This window comes from Coturnix japonica, chromosome Z, assembly GCF_001577835.2.
Source record: "Coturnix japonica isolate 7356 chromosome Z, Coturnix japonica 2.1, whole genome shotgun sequence".
Classification (NCBI taxonomy): Eukaryota; Metazoa; Chordata; class Aves; order Galliformes; family Phasianidae; genus Coturnix; species Coturnix japonica.
In genome coordinates, this window is record NC_029547.1 from 9,627,516 (window position 1) to 9,642,578 (window position 15,063).

The 15,063-nt window shown below is 38.9% G+C and overlaps 1 protein-coding gene across 6 annotated transcripts in view; it reads left to right on the forward strand.

Moving 5' to 3' along the window:
- RAI14 (retinoic acid induced 14) overlaps nucleotides 1-15,063 on the forward strand; it is an 85,838-nt gene that overhangs the window by 32,246 nt on the left and 38,529 nt on the right. Inside the window, exon 1 of one of the 6 annotated variants that reach the window (XM_032441536.1) lies at nucleotides 13,377-13,397. The exons of the other annotated variants lie outside the window; for them this stretch is intronic. Within the exon in view, the coding sequence (XP_032297427.1) occupies nucleotides 13,392-13,397 (6 nt within the window). The 5' untranslated portion in view covers nucleotides 13,377-13,391. Of the gene's footprint in view, nucleotides 1-13,376; nucleotides 13,398-15,063 lie in introns of those variants that run through there. 6 annotated transcript variants of the gene reach the window in all.

The window sequence follows — 15,063 nt, forward strand, 5'->3', positions numbered from 1 at the left end:
GTGCAAGAAATTCCCCCTTATGTTGCCTTGAAACAAAATAAGTGTTCTTGAATATGTTATATCATTGTGAATGTGTTGATCTCCATTTTCATAGCTCTTTTCAGTCTTCAGGTGACTGTGTTTGTTGTGGGGCCTTTCAGTGCATTTCACAGATGTAAATTATTTTAGGCTTGGTCTAGAAGAGATAATGTCCAAAAAAGATTGCTTTGCTATTCTTTTAAAAATAAACATGAGTCTTCATCAACTTTCTCTCCCTGTCACAGAGATTGTAAGGATTAAATGAACAAAATAATCAGTATATTTTCTACAGCTAGTGGGGAGGTAGCCTACACTGAGAATTTTCAGTATCCACTTGTTATCTGCACAGTCTATAACAAACATAATAAAACAAAAAAAAGCCTTTGTTTTTAGCAGGTTCCTATTGCACCACAGTTTTAATAGTCCTTCATATACTAGGATCTGGATGCTGTGCTGGGATACCTTGGTCTTTTTCCTTTGTGCTGTTATTCTCTGCTCAAGCACATGGAAGTTATCTGACTGTATCCAGCAGAGTGATGCATTTTGGTTAAATATATCCTGGGAGTTCTGCCAGAGCTGCCTCTGAGTGGTCTCCAAGGTAACCAGACTTTTCGTGGCAGAATGGCTTTGGAGGTGACTGCATTGGTACAGTAGGAGGAAGTGCATAATTTTTGATTTAGATGGAAGTAACTGGCTTTCTCTCACCTACATGAGGCAGGAACTGTTATGTCTCTGAGAAGGTTCAGAGTTTAGTCCTAGGTTCATGGTGCTGGAAGAGTCCAAGAGTTGAACTGTAATCAGCTTATAGCTTGACAATAAATCTTTTTATGCTTGTTTATTGAAGCTTTTTTTTCCCCTCAGCCAACTGAAAAAATAGTATTGCCTTGTTACGGTGGGAGGTATGTGTGGAGGCAGTAAAATATGTAATGGAACCTATAGTGTTGCAAGTGCTCTCTTACATTTACATTTTTCTTTTTTTTTTTTTTTTGACGTGTTTGTGAGACTAACATTATATTTATTGAAAAGCCATTTTTGATGGTTTAAAATAATTGAAGTGCTGCCCTACAGCATCTTATTTTTCTAGGTCTGCAGATATGCATGAACTATTTTATTGCCCTTTTGCTGTGTCTTGCAGTCTCATGCAAAAATAAACAATGCAGTTTGTTATTTTTGACATTACATTGAAATTCTATTGTTTTTATTTGCAAAATATTACTTCTCTTAAAATAGCATTAGCATGACTGGTTTTAGAGCTTGCAGTAATTCAGAATGTGTATATTGTGTCAGGATGTATGGAGTGTGTTGATAAAGCTCAGTTGAACTGGCTGTCATCCACTTTCCACTTCAGTTTTCCTGTTTGACATAAAACGTTTGGAAAACTTTTTGCACAGGCATAGAAATAATTGAATGACGCACTTTAAAATAAAACAAAGCTAAGGAAGTGGCTGGCTACTGATGGGGCTCAGCATTCAACTAAAACTTGTAATTTGTTTCCAATTAATATAATAGTCTCAAGATTTTCTTCTTTCACCAACATGTTTCTTACCTTCGTTTAAAACAAGTCTGAAATGGAATGGTGGAACTCTCCCTCTGTCATTTATGTCTGAAATCGATCATTCACTTTAAATTCTAGTGTAAAAAGTCAATGCATGAAACTCTCCTATCTCTTTTTAACACAGGTAGCCATCCAGCAGCCGTAACTCCTGGCCCCCACTATTTGGTGTCTTGTGCCATCTGAAGCTGTAAAGGTGGCGGCCAAAGTGAGCATAACATCCCTATTTTATGAAGGGCAACATAGTACAACCAGTTCAGTGGCACTGCAGGCATTAGCAAGCAGCCTGGGGCAACGTGTTGTGTCTAAGTATGAAGCCCAGGACAACTGCAGCAGTTTTATTTACAGCATTGTTGCAGTGTGTGCCAAAACTTCCTTCACTCCCAACACTTTATGGCACAGTCACTCAGCTTCATAGGGCTGTTTGGAGATGCTGAGGACTTCTTTGATAATTCCCCCGTCACCCCCCAAACAGATAGAATACTTTGTGGTGTGATTACAGCAAACTGGATCTTTGTCTTTTTCAAAATTAATGATTTAATTCTGAAACCAGTCTGTTCGCACTTCACTATGATTTCTGGAGTTACTATGGTAATACTACTTATGTATTTTGGTAACAGCAGTATGTTTTTCTTTTCTGGAAAAGTAACAGGCGATAAGTTTCATTTTCTTAGCTTAATCCCATTCCAACAGCATACTAAACCAAAATGCTTGAAATTTGATTTCTTGGAGGTTGTTGTAGGGCAGTTGCAGAATACTGTGTGGAGTTTTCCAAATTCAAGGCCTTGATTTTCAAGTACAGTAAAAGGACAAAACTGAACCTGTATGTGGTAACTAATATCTGGTCATTTACTGCAGTGCAATAAAAAGATAAAATAGATATGCTGTAATTGATATTTCAGCTATTTAAAGAAAATAATTTTGCTAATATCCAGGCCAAGATTTTTAGAGTTTCCATTTCAGCTCCATATTTAGATGCAACAACAAGATAACCAGCTTTAAAAATGGACAGGTGTTCAACAAATAATTCAGTATTTCTATATCTGGACTTCGGTGGCACAAAATATGCTTAATATAACACTGAGGTTGTGTTGTTCCATAGTATAGGTGTAATGTCAGCCTCTGTCAGTGGCAATTTTATATGTCCTATGTTTTTAATTCACTCCTGGAGTTATAAGTGTGGCTGCAGCCTCTCCTCGGTTTGTACTTCAACCCTTGACTCAAGTTACCATTACAAGCTCTTGCCAGAAGGTGATAAGAATGGGTGGCTGGGGTATGTGAATATCATGCAATCAAAAGCTTTCCAGGCTTCTGTGTGTGTAATTCTCTGTGATTAAGGCATCATGGCCAAATGTGGTGAATTGAAATCACTTTTTTTTTTTTTTTTTACCTACAATAAGTGTTGAGTTGATATTACGGAGTTGGCCTGCTGAATTCAAGGTTATGGTTTTCTTCTCCCAGTTAACTTTGGATTCTTGAAGAGACTGCTTGAGTGCAGAAGTTTCTTACCTAAATATGTTGGTGAGGTGAAGCACAGAAAAGGGTGGTGTTTTAATTATTTTTATATTATTATTTAATTATATATATTTATGCCTTTCTGCCTGTTACTGAACAAGAAAAATTGTGCTATCGTGAGTAATTAGCTGCTTCTCTAAGACTATGCTTCTATCATGATTTTATTCTGATGACCATCAGGCTTTAGGGAGGCCAGTATATTTTCTGTTGCAGAGTGAGAGAGCAAGTAAGAAATGTGAAGTTCCTGATGTAAGCCTGTTCTATCCTGTTGCTTTTAGCAACACAATGATTAATGGTTCAGCTTGAGGATTCTTCTGGCCTATTATCTTCAGTGAATCTTTCTGCCTAATGCAGAGTGGGTTTCTCCTTGAACTCACTCATTTATAAGGCTTGCAACTGCAACATCCTTTGAATGGAGTCCCACAAGTCTACCACTGACTTTACTATTTGGTCCCACTTTTATTTCCTGGTACTTCACTGTGCCGGACACTTAACAGTTGATTGACCTTTGTTTTTGACAACTGACCTCATTGACCTTCTCCATGTTGTTGGTAATTCTGATTACCTCATTTCCTCCTTGCCTATCTCTGACGCTAAGGCATCCTAGCCAGTTCATTCTTCATATAGATTCTGTTTTGGATCATCTTTGCACTTTTGAACCCCTTTCAGGTCTACTGTCATTTTAGAAATGAATGGCACCAATACTGCCTGCAAAATGCAGTATTACTTACAGTAGGTGTACAGAGATCATTCCTAAAGCTTATTGACTTGACAAAGATGGGATGCTTTTCCTGGCTCACTTGTTTACTCACTTGGCTTATTAGTTTTTGCTTTATCTCTGAACTCTTATGATGGAGTGGTTAAGTGTGAATTCTCTCAGGGAGAAGGATAGATAGTGCAGGACTATGCCTCTGTTGGGGAGCAAGATACCACTATACGGGGCTGAGGGAGGTGTCCTCAGTTAATGTCTCACCAATTTTGTCGATATGAAGAAGGAATGTTCTGCTGCTTATCATTTTCCTTACATTGATGGAATTGGTTTATTTTTTTTCTGGTAGCCTGATTTGAATTGTGTATAGCTTTAAACTAGTATAATGAAAGACATTACAGGCTCACTTAAGATATCTGTGCAGACCTTTTAACATGGAGCCTTAAGTACAATGAGGGCCAGAGTCGTAAAAGTCTACCAAATAGTCACTGCTAGTTCCAAATGATTATAAAGCACACGAATATTTTTGGTGAGTTCTACTCTGTATGTTTTGATAATAAATAATTTGAGAAGTTTATTTGTTAGAGCTGATGGTTCTGATATATTTCTTAGCAATTCTTTCTGTTCTGCCATTACACCACCGCTCAGTTTATGTCTGCTCTTAAATTATGTATATGCTTTCCCTTTCCCTAGATTTTTTAAAAAGTAAAATTCTTTTGATTTGAAAATAGTCCTTCAAACTCTTTTCTCTGAAATTTTCATGCTCATTGAGAATGGGGCAGTAATCAAGCAAAGACTGTTTTTGAAACTTATAAGTGGAATCTTTATAAAAGATGCATTCTTGTGGAAGTGTGTAACAAGTAAGTAGTTTGTTACAGATATTTAGCTGAACTGTGTTTGTAACAGTAATTAATGATTGATGCATTAGTTTGGACTTGAGGAGATATGCCTATTTCTTTTCCAAGAGAAGACTTGAGAATATTTATGTTGGAGACTTCTAAAAAAACCTTTTAGAAATAGCTAGCCAGATGGATCCAGAGAATGCTTTTGCATGTCACATATGTCTAACGCCTTTCCTTCTCCTGGGACCAAACTAGATTACATCATATTTTATGGTTATGGGACTGAATTTTAGTGGAACTTAGCCATATGGTTGAATCATCTGTTCTCTTCAGTTTTGGAAGGATTATACTAGCATCTTCAAAAGGCTGTTAAATTTATTGGCCTCTTTTAACCCATAAAATTTGGAAACCTTCTGCTGTTTCTGGCAGTGAAAAACACCCAATTTTCAGCTTATTTATACAATTTGCAGTTACTAATTAATACGTTAAAGTTGCTATTAGGTGGTACAAAAAAGATGCTCGTATCATAGGTTAACCTGGCTTTTAATGTATTGTGAAATAGAAGGGAACTCATATGTGTATAATGCAGATACTTAAAAATTATACTTTCTTTGCATTTTTGTCATGACCCATGAAGCTCTAAGGATATATCTCTTCTTCTTCGCAGTCTTAAAACCTATTAAAAATCCTTGATCTCTTTTCCTCTCTCTTCAGCTTGTCATATAAGTTACTGAAAAGAGTGAATTTAAATCTCTGGTGACCATTTGCTCCTGGGAGTAGCCCAGATTCAGGGGTTGTTTATTTGTTGTTGTTGTATTAGCTGCTCTCTGCAGAATCCAGCACAGCCTTGGTGCACATTCTCAGTTTTTGAGAAGTATGTAGAGTAAACATGACGGAACAAGGAGTTTGAATATTTAGGAGTGTTTGTCAGACCACTCATAAGCGTCAAAGTGGAACAATGGCTTTAAGGGACTGTTTAATGAGATTTACATTATTACTCTACTTTTTTTCCCTCATTTCAGTACCTCTGTGGGCTGTGATAAAGAGGTTCCAGCTGTAACAGCGATGCTTTTTATAAGTGTAAGGGGCTAACAGCACAGTGGGCCCACTTACTTTACACAGAAATGCTGCGTACTGTGCTGCCCTTCAGGATTTTGTACTTTCAGCACTTTTTCATTGTAGCTTTTTAAATTCCCAGTGACTTTGTACTGGGAAGATGAAAGTCTCCAGGTAGTTTAGCTGAACTCTCTTAATCCACAATCTGTGCATGGAGCTTGTGAAGAGATCACAATTTAAGACAGGCAGCCCTGGGAGAATTGCTTAGTGTAGCAGCAGTGGTATTCCTCACTGCATCAAGACTGCACAGTCAAACCATTGTCAGCTCTAATCTCTACTAACAGTAAATAGTTGGTGGCATGTAAATGTAATTTGGTTTAGGGATAATAGGAACTGAGTGAATGTTTTTTAATAAAAAAAATAACACACTGAATTGTGATTTCTGTCATTTGTGTGAATGATCCTAGAGTGTCTGGCAAGGTGGAGGTTATCCAAATGAGCAAGAGCCTGATAGTGATAGTGCTCAAATAAATAACACTTAGACAAGAATGTTTAGATGTGAAGTGAGGGTTCTTTATGTGTAGGCTAGTCCATTAATGCTAGGCTGGAGTAGTTGTGACAGGCAGCATATGGCTTGATCACTGTTTGAACTGACTAGAGTTAAACTCCTCAGTACCCTGGGGCAAATAACTGAGTTTCCAGAGGCAGCCTGAAGGGTAGTTTTCTAGCTGCAACCCCATGGGATGAAGGATGAGGTCATCTGTGCCTGACAAATAGAAAATCTGCATAAGGGGCATGTGATGCTTTATTCACTCCTGTAGAGAAAGGAAGGAGCTCCTTTGGCAGATGAGCTGTTTCTTTATGGAAGAAATGGACCTGGGAGGTGTTGATTTACTCTCAGCTAAGGATGATCTAGAAGTGTGCTCAGGTTGCCAAGGAAGCCAGTGGCATCCTGGCTTGTATGAGATTGTGCTGCCAGTAGGAGGAGGGAGGTGATCACCCCTCTCTGCTCAGCTCTGTGAGGAGGCTGCACCTCAAGTACTGTGTTCTCACTACAAGAAAGACATTGAAGATGAGGCCCTAGGGTGTGCACAAAGAAGGGGAATGAAGCTGGTGTGGGTTTTCAAGCACAAGTCTTATGAGAAGCAGTAACCTGAAAAGAGTTTTTGGCAAGGTGGAGGTTAACCTCTTCTCTTGTGTAAGTAGTGACAGCACTAGAACAAATTGATTCAAATTGTGCCAGGGTAGGTTCAGGTTGGTTCAGTACTAGGAAAGAATTCTTCTCCAAAAGAGTTTTCAGGCGCTACAGTGGGCTGCCCAGGGAGGTGTTGAAGGAACACTTAGATGTTGTACTAAGGGTCATTGCTATGGGGAAATATTGGTGGTAGGTGGATGGTTGGGCTGGATGATCTTGGATATCTTTTCCAACCTTGGTAACTATGTGATTCCTTGAGACATGAGGGAAGAAGGTAGTGCGAGTGCCTGCTTTTTATTTCTTCCTTTTACATAAGGTGTCTGCCATGCTTGGGGAGTTGATGTGCGTACAGAGAATCTGATGTAGAAAACCTTGTTTGATTCTCAGTGCATGTCATGTGGAAAATAAATAATGTGAGAAGGTGTGGTGCTGTGAAATCTTTCGTGCTCTTTTTCCCTGTCTGCTTAAGTCAAATTTAATGTAAAACAAAGCTTTCCTTCCAAATGTTTGAGACCTACTGGTAGTGTATTTTAGATATAACTGCCTTATGACTCTTAAATTATCCTTCTGTGCACCGATGCAAGTTAAAACAGATAAGCTTGACTTGCTAATTTAATATTGGATTTTTGAGACCCAACAGATATTAGATCTAGAGGTCAGTCCATGACACAAATATCTGTCAATAGTCTGTTGAAGATTAGAAAGGTAGTGAAATATATTTGCTTTCTTTTGTAGTCATGAAGTACTTTTAGAGACTGAGTTGAGCCCTTAGAAGACTCCAAACAAAATAATTTCTTGGCATTGGGATTCATCTCCATTTATGCGCTGTGTTTAGTTTGGCAATACCATAGGTTTCAGAATAGAAGGCTATAACCCAGTAACTGTGAATAAGTCATTACAAGAGGTATCAATTCAGCTGTAAATAAACTGCTTATCTACTCTGAATAGTTTTGGGATCTTTAACACAGATTTTGTTAGGAATTATGAAATTTTATTACTTCCTAGGAGCTTAGTAAGTGTCAAAAAGAGCGTGAGTTGGTTTGAAAAGCAGCCATCCAAGATGTTTTCTGATGCTTACAAAGAATGGTGGAGATGGTGGATTTTTTGTCAAGTAATCTACTCAAGTTTTGTTAACAGAAAGAAAGAACAAAGCAAAGTGGAAACAGCCTTCATTCTGAGCTGTTGCTACAAGGTAGACATTCGTAAGATTGAAAATGAAGTGCTCTAGTGACTTGTGCCTTACAGCAGTAGTAATATTAATCAACTTGTGTGATTCCTGACTTGGAGCAATTCTACTTGATGCTGGTGACATTTATTTTTGTTGTCTTCAGACTTCATAATTAGCCTTTGTCTCCCTGTTCTGCTTTACAGAATAATGGGGAAGAAAAAAGGGCAATAGCCCTGAAATTAATCAAAATCGCCTTTATGCAGAACTGGCAACATGAGCAAAGGTTGGAAAGGTTTGGGGGTAGGCAGGAGAAAACACAGAGCCATTTTTCAACAAACTGCCAGTCCTAGGAAGTGAGGTAATATTGCAATTGATTGTGTTTCAGCAAGGGTGGATGTCCTTTTGCTTGTCTGGAAGGAAGAATATCCATCAAAAGCCTGTGGTCTCTGGCTAAATTCACTAGTCAGCAGAAACTGGAAGATGTTACTGAAGATCTGAGTACTTATAGAGAGCTTAGGTGCTTATACCAGAAAATAACTGGTTCTGATTTTTGAGAACAGTCAGCTAAGGAAGTGGTATGTGTACAGCATTGTATTTTCAAAGATCACTGGCTGGAGTAGAGACGGTGTTAAGAACACATAGTTTATGACTTGGTCATTAGGCACACTCTGATCCTCAGAGTCCATTGTATCTAACACAGTATGGTGGAATGGAAAACAGTCAACACAATAGCAAAATAAACAAGCTTTGCTTGCAGATGGTTGGCAGTGTCCCTGTATCCTTAAGCCTGTTTATCACTGAAAAATACTTAACAGATTAAAAAGTGAGATTAGATTGTCTAACCAATTTCAAATCTCACAGTTTCTTTATTCCAATGGAAAACAAAGCAGTTGTATAACAGACTTAAAAGATTAAATATCCTTTATCTGAGTTGCAGTTTGACCTTGATACTAGGTAAAAGTTTGTTGATTCAGTTGTTCTTCAGTCTTAAAACTTCATTATAAAGCAGTTGTCTTTCATGCTGAAGATCAGTTCTATTTATAATACTAATAATGTTATTATAAGTGCATAATATGTAGTGTGTAAGCGTATAATAAGTGTAAGGAAAACCTGAAGATTCTCTATGGTCTTTGGCTGGCAATTAAGGAGGTAAGGTTTTTTTTGTAGGTTTTTTCAGTTTTTTTTTTTAAGCCCATGTTCTGATACCTCATGGATTTATTTTTTCATTATTATTATTTTATTTATTTTATTTTATTTTTTTTGGAAGTGCTGACATGCTCAACAGTAAATAGTCTGTTAGTCTCATTTTGGGTTTAGTAACATTTATGTAATAATTTCAAGGTGAGAGGAACTATCATCTGAGTGCATTGTAGCTCAAATCCTTAAAATTATGATTGAAGGCAGAACAATGGGAGATGGTAGTTTCAGAGTTGTTTTTACTCTTGCCTTGGCTGCAGTGACCATGAAATAAGATCCTTAGGTCATCAAAGTGGATTTGCTGCAAACTCAGTACTACTAAAGGAGAGTTTACTTCAGGGATCTATTTAGCATGGTGTCATGGGAGAAAGACTTGTATGCAAGATGGGCCCAGAAAGCTAGTCAGTATTCAAAGGACTGTCTCCTCCATGCCCAAGAGCAGTGCGTCTCTAAGAGAAAGGAAGAAGGGGAGGAATGCCAGGAGGCCTCAGTGGATCGACAAGGAGCTTATTTGAGCACAGAAGGAAAGTCTATAGAGAGTAAAAGTAAGAATGGGTTTGCTGAGTGGAATGCAAAGAGGCTGCTAAGGCAGCCAGAGACCAGGTCCAGATAGTATTAAATTTAGTGAGGAACATAGAGTGAAAAAAGAATTTCCACAGGAATGTTAGTGATAAAAGGAAGTCTAGGGAAGATGTGGACACTCTTTAGAAGGAAACTGGAGAGCTGGTCCTGAGAGATGTGGAGAAGGCTGAGGTGCTCAATGACTTCTTTCCCTCAGTGTTCTCCAGCAAGGGCTGTAGCCATGTTGACCAAGCTGCAGAAAGTAAATGTAAGAACTTGGAGAAGTCCACCCACAGTAAGTGAAGATCAGGTTCAAGACCATCTAAAGAACCTGAAGGGTGCACAAGTCCCTGGTGAGATCCATCCACAGGTACTGAGGGAACTGTCAGACAAGACTGCCAAGCCACTGTCCATCATTTTTGAAAGGTCATGGTAGCTGGAGAAGTTGGTAAAGTTCTCAGTGATTCAAAAAGGGGAAACAGGATCCCCATTTTCAACAAGGGAAAAATAAAAGTGGCAGGCCAGTCAGTCTCGCCTCTGTGCCTGGCAAGACTGTGGAATAGACCTAAGGCATATGGAAAATAAAGACGAGGTGATTGGTGGTAATCAGCCTAGCTTCATCAAAGGCAAATCATGCTTAACAAACTTGTTGGCTCTTATTGATGGAGTTGCATCATTAGTGGATAAAGGAAGAGCAACTGACATCATCAACCTAGACTTGTGCAAACCATTTGACACTGTCCTGCAAGACATCCTTGTCACTGAACTGTATAAAAATGGATTTGATGTATGGCCACTCTCTGGGTAAGGAATTGGCTGGATGGTCACACTCATAGAGTTCAGTCAACGGCTCAATGTCCTAATGGGAACTAATGACAGGTGTTGCTCCTCAGGGATTGGTACTGCGACCAGCATTATTTGACATCTTTCTGGAGACACGAACAGTGGGATCATGTGCACTAGATATGAGCAGTGTTTGAGAGTTGTGTATGTCCCAGCCTGCTTAGAACCCCACAATGTGTTGCTAAGTGCACTAGATTTGGGCCAGCCATTTTCTTTGATCTGGCTGGACATATCAATGCATTGGTTTTCCTTGCAGTTTCTTGACTCAGCCTTTTCACTTTCTTACTCGTACATAAATGAAATCTCACACTGAATTTTTGAAGAGGCCACCAATCTCTGTTTTATTAATTGTGCAGATTGTTACCAGTGACCTTATGGCTACCCTGCATATGAAGTCTGACTGAAATTTGTCAAAAAGTAATGAGAAATTAAAAAAGAATTAAATATCTCAGCTAGGCAGTGATCTGTTATATGCATCTCTTTCCATTTGCATTGTTCTCTTGTGTATTCTTGGAACACAGCTCACAAATGGCCACAGATTCCAGTCATGAATTAAGCAATACCACACTAACTTTTCTCAACATGTCCTAAATTATTTTTTCTCTTCTGCAGGCTTACAGTTTCATATGGCCATTTTTATCAGCCTGTTCTCTGCTGGTGAAAGACTTTTATGTCACAGCATGTAGTCAACTTTTGCTGGGAGACTTTCAGGGCAGTCCTGCTGGCTGATAGAAGTGCCCTGCTGAGTGACTTGCTATTCAGTTGTATCATTCTGGGGGTCAGCATGAAAAAAGGTTTTCTTCAGTAATAATCATTTCTTTATCCACAGAAACTACTCAATGAATGAGTAATTATCAAGGTTTACTGTCAGTCTACCATTAGTCCCATGCTAACACTGGTGATTTATTCACTTCAGTGTTTCCTGTGTCCCGATGAAGTTTTTTCGCTCCTATTCAAATGGAATTTGTGCTTTGACACAAATATGGTCCCTAGCATCAAATGGATCTTGTTCACTTTGCATACTTATTCCAACTGGGCAGTGTAATAAAAGGAGCAAGAGAACAATTGAGTAACACTTCTTGTTTGTAGCATGTTTCACAGAATCATAGGATCACCAAGGTTGGAAAGTTCACAAGTTACTTGCTTTACCACTACTGTTTCCACTTGTAAACTTGTGAACTGCAAATGTTTTTTGTTTTGTTTTATGTTTTTTTGTTTGGTTGGGTTTTTTTGCTAATATAAATATAATTGATATCATTTCAGGTAGGGAATATGATTGGCCAAGAGAAGCTGGAAAAGACTTTCTGATACAGCAATTATTAATGTACAGATAATATCACTATGAGTTACCTTCAAGGCCTTTGTCACACTTTGCCTTTTTGATAACTTAATTAGACATCAAGACATTATTTGTGGTAAAGTTAATGAACATAGCATCTCTTGGCACAGTGTACAGGATACTGCCTCAGTGGGGTGTGGTGCGGTTAAGGTTAGCTTCCAGTGTCTTTGGAGACTAATGTAGCACCTGAGCAGATTTTGAGTAGTATTTAGGAAAGTGCTGGTTCCCCATCAATTGGCAGGGTTCTTGAAAGTAGCAGCTTCTGGAGACTACTGAGCTCTGAATGTCCTGGGAGCTACTGCTATAGTTTTGGACAAGCTGTTGTTGATAAGTTCGGAAAATCCTTGCCATTCTGCAAAGCAGATTTTCACTCACACCATGCTTGTTTTGCTTCTGGACAATTCAGTCTTGGGAATGGAGGACAGGGGCAAGTTTAGATTACTTTACCACTTATTATTGAGTGAAATGTTTTCAGATAAGGCATTCTTTTGAGAAAAGCCATCGTCTGTTATTTTAACTTTGAGAGATGTTTTGTACAGTGAATGCATTCCCTACAATAGCATTGTTCTTAGGACCTCTTGGGAAATCCAGCACATGCGGACTTTTGTGGATGACCTTGTAATGCAGTGGTGTTCAGGGTCTTTGCCATGCAATTGTGACGCCAATTTTTAAGTATTCCTTTCCTTTTCAGACAGCAAGTTGCTGAGTTTGAAGTTACCAGGGATTTCAATTTGCTACTCAGCTTCCCTGCAGTTCTGATTTCAGTGGAGATAACATAACTCTGTCTCCAATAGGGTTGTAACAATGCAAGGTCACTTAAATCATCTCCTGTAGGCTGCATGCCAAAGATAAAGAAACACAGTTGTTGTCCAATTAATGTTTGCTCGAGCCTTTGCACATGCAATACACTGTGTACAAGTGCTAAGTAGAACTGTCACCTTTTGTTTTATGCTATTGTTTCTTGTGTGGCATTTACTTGTAATCTCAGATTATTGAGAATTAATATTGTGATGTGATCGTGATGGAAAATAAGAAGGTGTCTTACTTAAGCAATTTTTAAATTCTTGAGCTTCTGACCTGGAAGCAAAAAATGTTCATTTTGTCTGAGAAACAAAAACAGTGCTTAAAATAGTTAATGCAAGATTTAACAACAAAAAGAAGGCTTTGATATGAAGGTTTATCTTTGGACTCGAAACAATTTGCCATCTAAGCACGCTGTGTGCGATCACAATGGCAAAGGATTTTTAACACGCATTTCCAGCACCATACAGTAACTATTTGATTAAATGACTGCAGGATATTTATAATTCCTGAGATTGTAGAGGAGAAATAATTTCTCTGTCTGTGGCTGACGGAGCTGCAGCTGGGACAGTTACACCTATCCTGAAGATTGCTGATGAAGGTACTGCATACACTTTGCTTTTGTATCTGGTGCTTTGCCCTTTTTAGTGAGTAGTTATAGAACAGTTAGTCAGTCCCCTCCTGCCTTCTTCCTCACTCCCCAAACCTCAGTCTGATGGTGCCTCATGAAGGAGTGTCTTCCCTTCCTGAACCTTGCTAGCTCTGTCCTTCTGTACTTCTTTCTCAGGTTCCTAAATGTTCAAACATGGAAAAATTTGGCTTCTGTCAGCACTACAGCTAGGGCTATTGGTGAGGGATGGATCGTTCCCCTATATAGATACACCCTTGTTAGTAGGAAGAGATTGCCTATTTGTTGGCAAGACAGAAAATTTCCTTTCAAGCAAAAGCGTGCACTTCCTGAGTATTGATCACTATTCATTTCTCTTCATATCCAATGAATGCAATCATGACCGAAATTTAAGAGCACACCGATGTTTAAAAAAATAAAGGGGAGAGAGAGAGCAGCTGGTAATGTGCAATGTAAGATTCTAGTTCTTCTATGTGAAGCTGAAATATGTCTCATTAGTTTAGTTTTGCATGTTTTTACAAACCATTGCTATTGCAGAATGTTAACTGTTCAGGGGACTTTGATTTGTTCCTGTTGAGGGAGGGATAAAGAGAGCTCACATGTACAGTCTTTTCCATGGGGCTTCTACCAGCTTTGCTACGTGGAAATATTTGCCTTTAATACCAAGCTGCTCATTTTTGTGTTGTTATGTTTTTTTTTTTATCTGCATATAGCATGGTATGCCATAATGTCCAGGTTGCTCAACTAACTTACAAATTTGCAGCAATCTTCAAAAAAAACCACAAACAAAACATCCTCTGGCTTTATTGATGACAAAATGCATTACTTAACTGCTTAAGTCTGACAGTTTTGTTACTTTGACATTATACTCAGGAGATTTTCAGAAGATGCTATTGCTCTTCTTTGTTAACATTAGCTTGTGCCTTATGTGAATTTGCTCACTTCAACATATTTAGCAGTGACCTGGATCGTGGAATCAAGTGCAATCTCAGCAAGCTTGCAGATGACACCAAGCTTGCAGATAATGCCAAACTAAATGTTACAGTTGATATAATAAAGAAAGGGATGCCATGCAGAAGGACTGCATGTATGAGCACCGAATGAGGTTGAACAAGGTGTTGCACTTGGGTCAGGGCATTCCCAGCTAGCACCTCCTCTATAATCATAGAATTACTCAGGTTGGAAAAGACCTCAAAGATCATTAAGTCCAACTGCAGCCTAACCATAGTACCCTAACTCTAACAATCCTCTCCTAAATCATGTTTCTGAGCACCACATCCAAATGGCTCTTAAACACATCCAGGGACGGTGACTCAACCACCTCCTGGGGGAGCTTATTCCAGCGCTTAACTACCCTTTCTGTAAAGAAGTGTTTCTTAATATCCAACCTAAACTTATCTTGGCGCAACTTGAGACCATTTCCCCTCATTCTGTCACCAGTGAGACCAGCCCCGCTCTTGCTGTAAGCACCTTTCATATACTGGAAGAGAGCAATAAGGTCTCCCCTCATCCTCCTTTTCCCCAAACTAAACAGCCCCAGCTTCCTCAGCCTCTCCTCATAAGGCTGATTTTCCAAGCCCTTCACAAGCCTTGTTGCCCTTCTCTGGACCTGCTCCAGTCCATGTCTTCTTTGTACTGA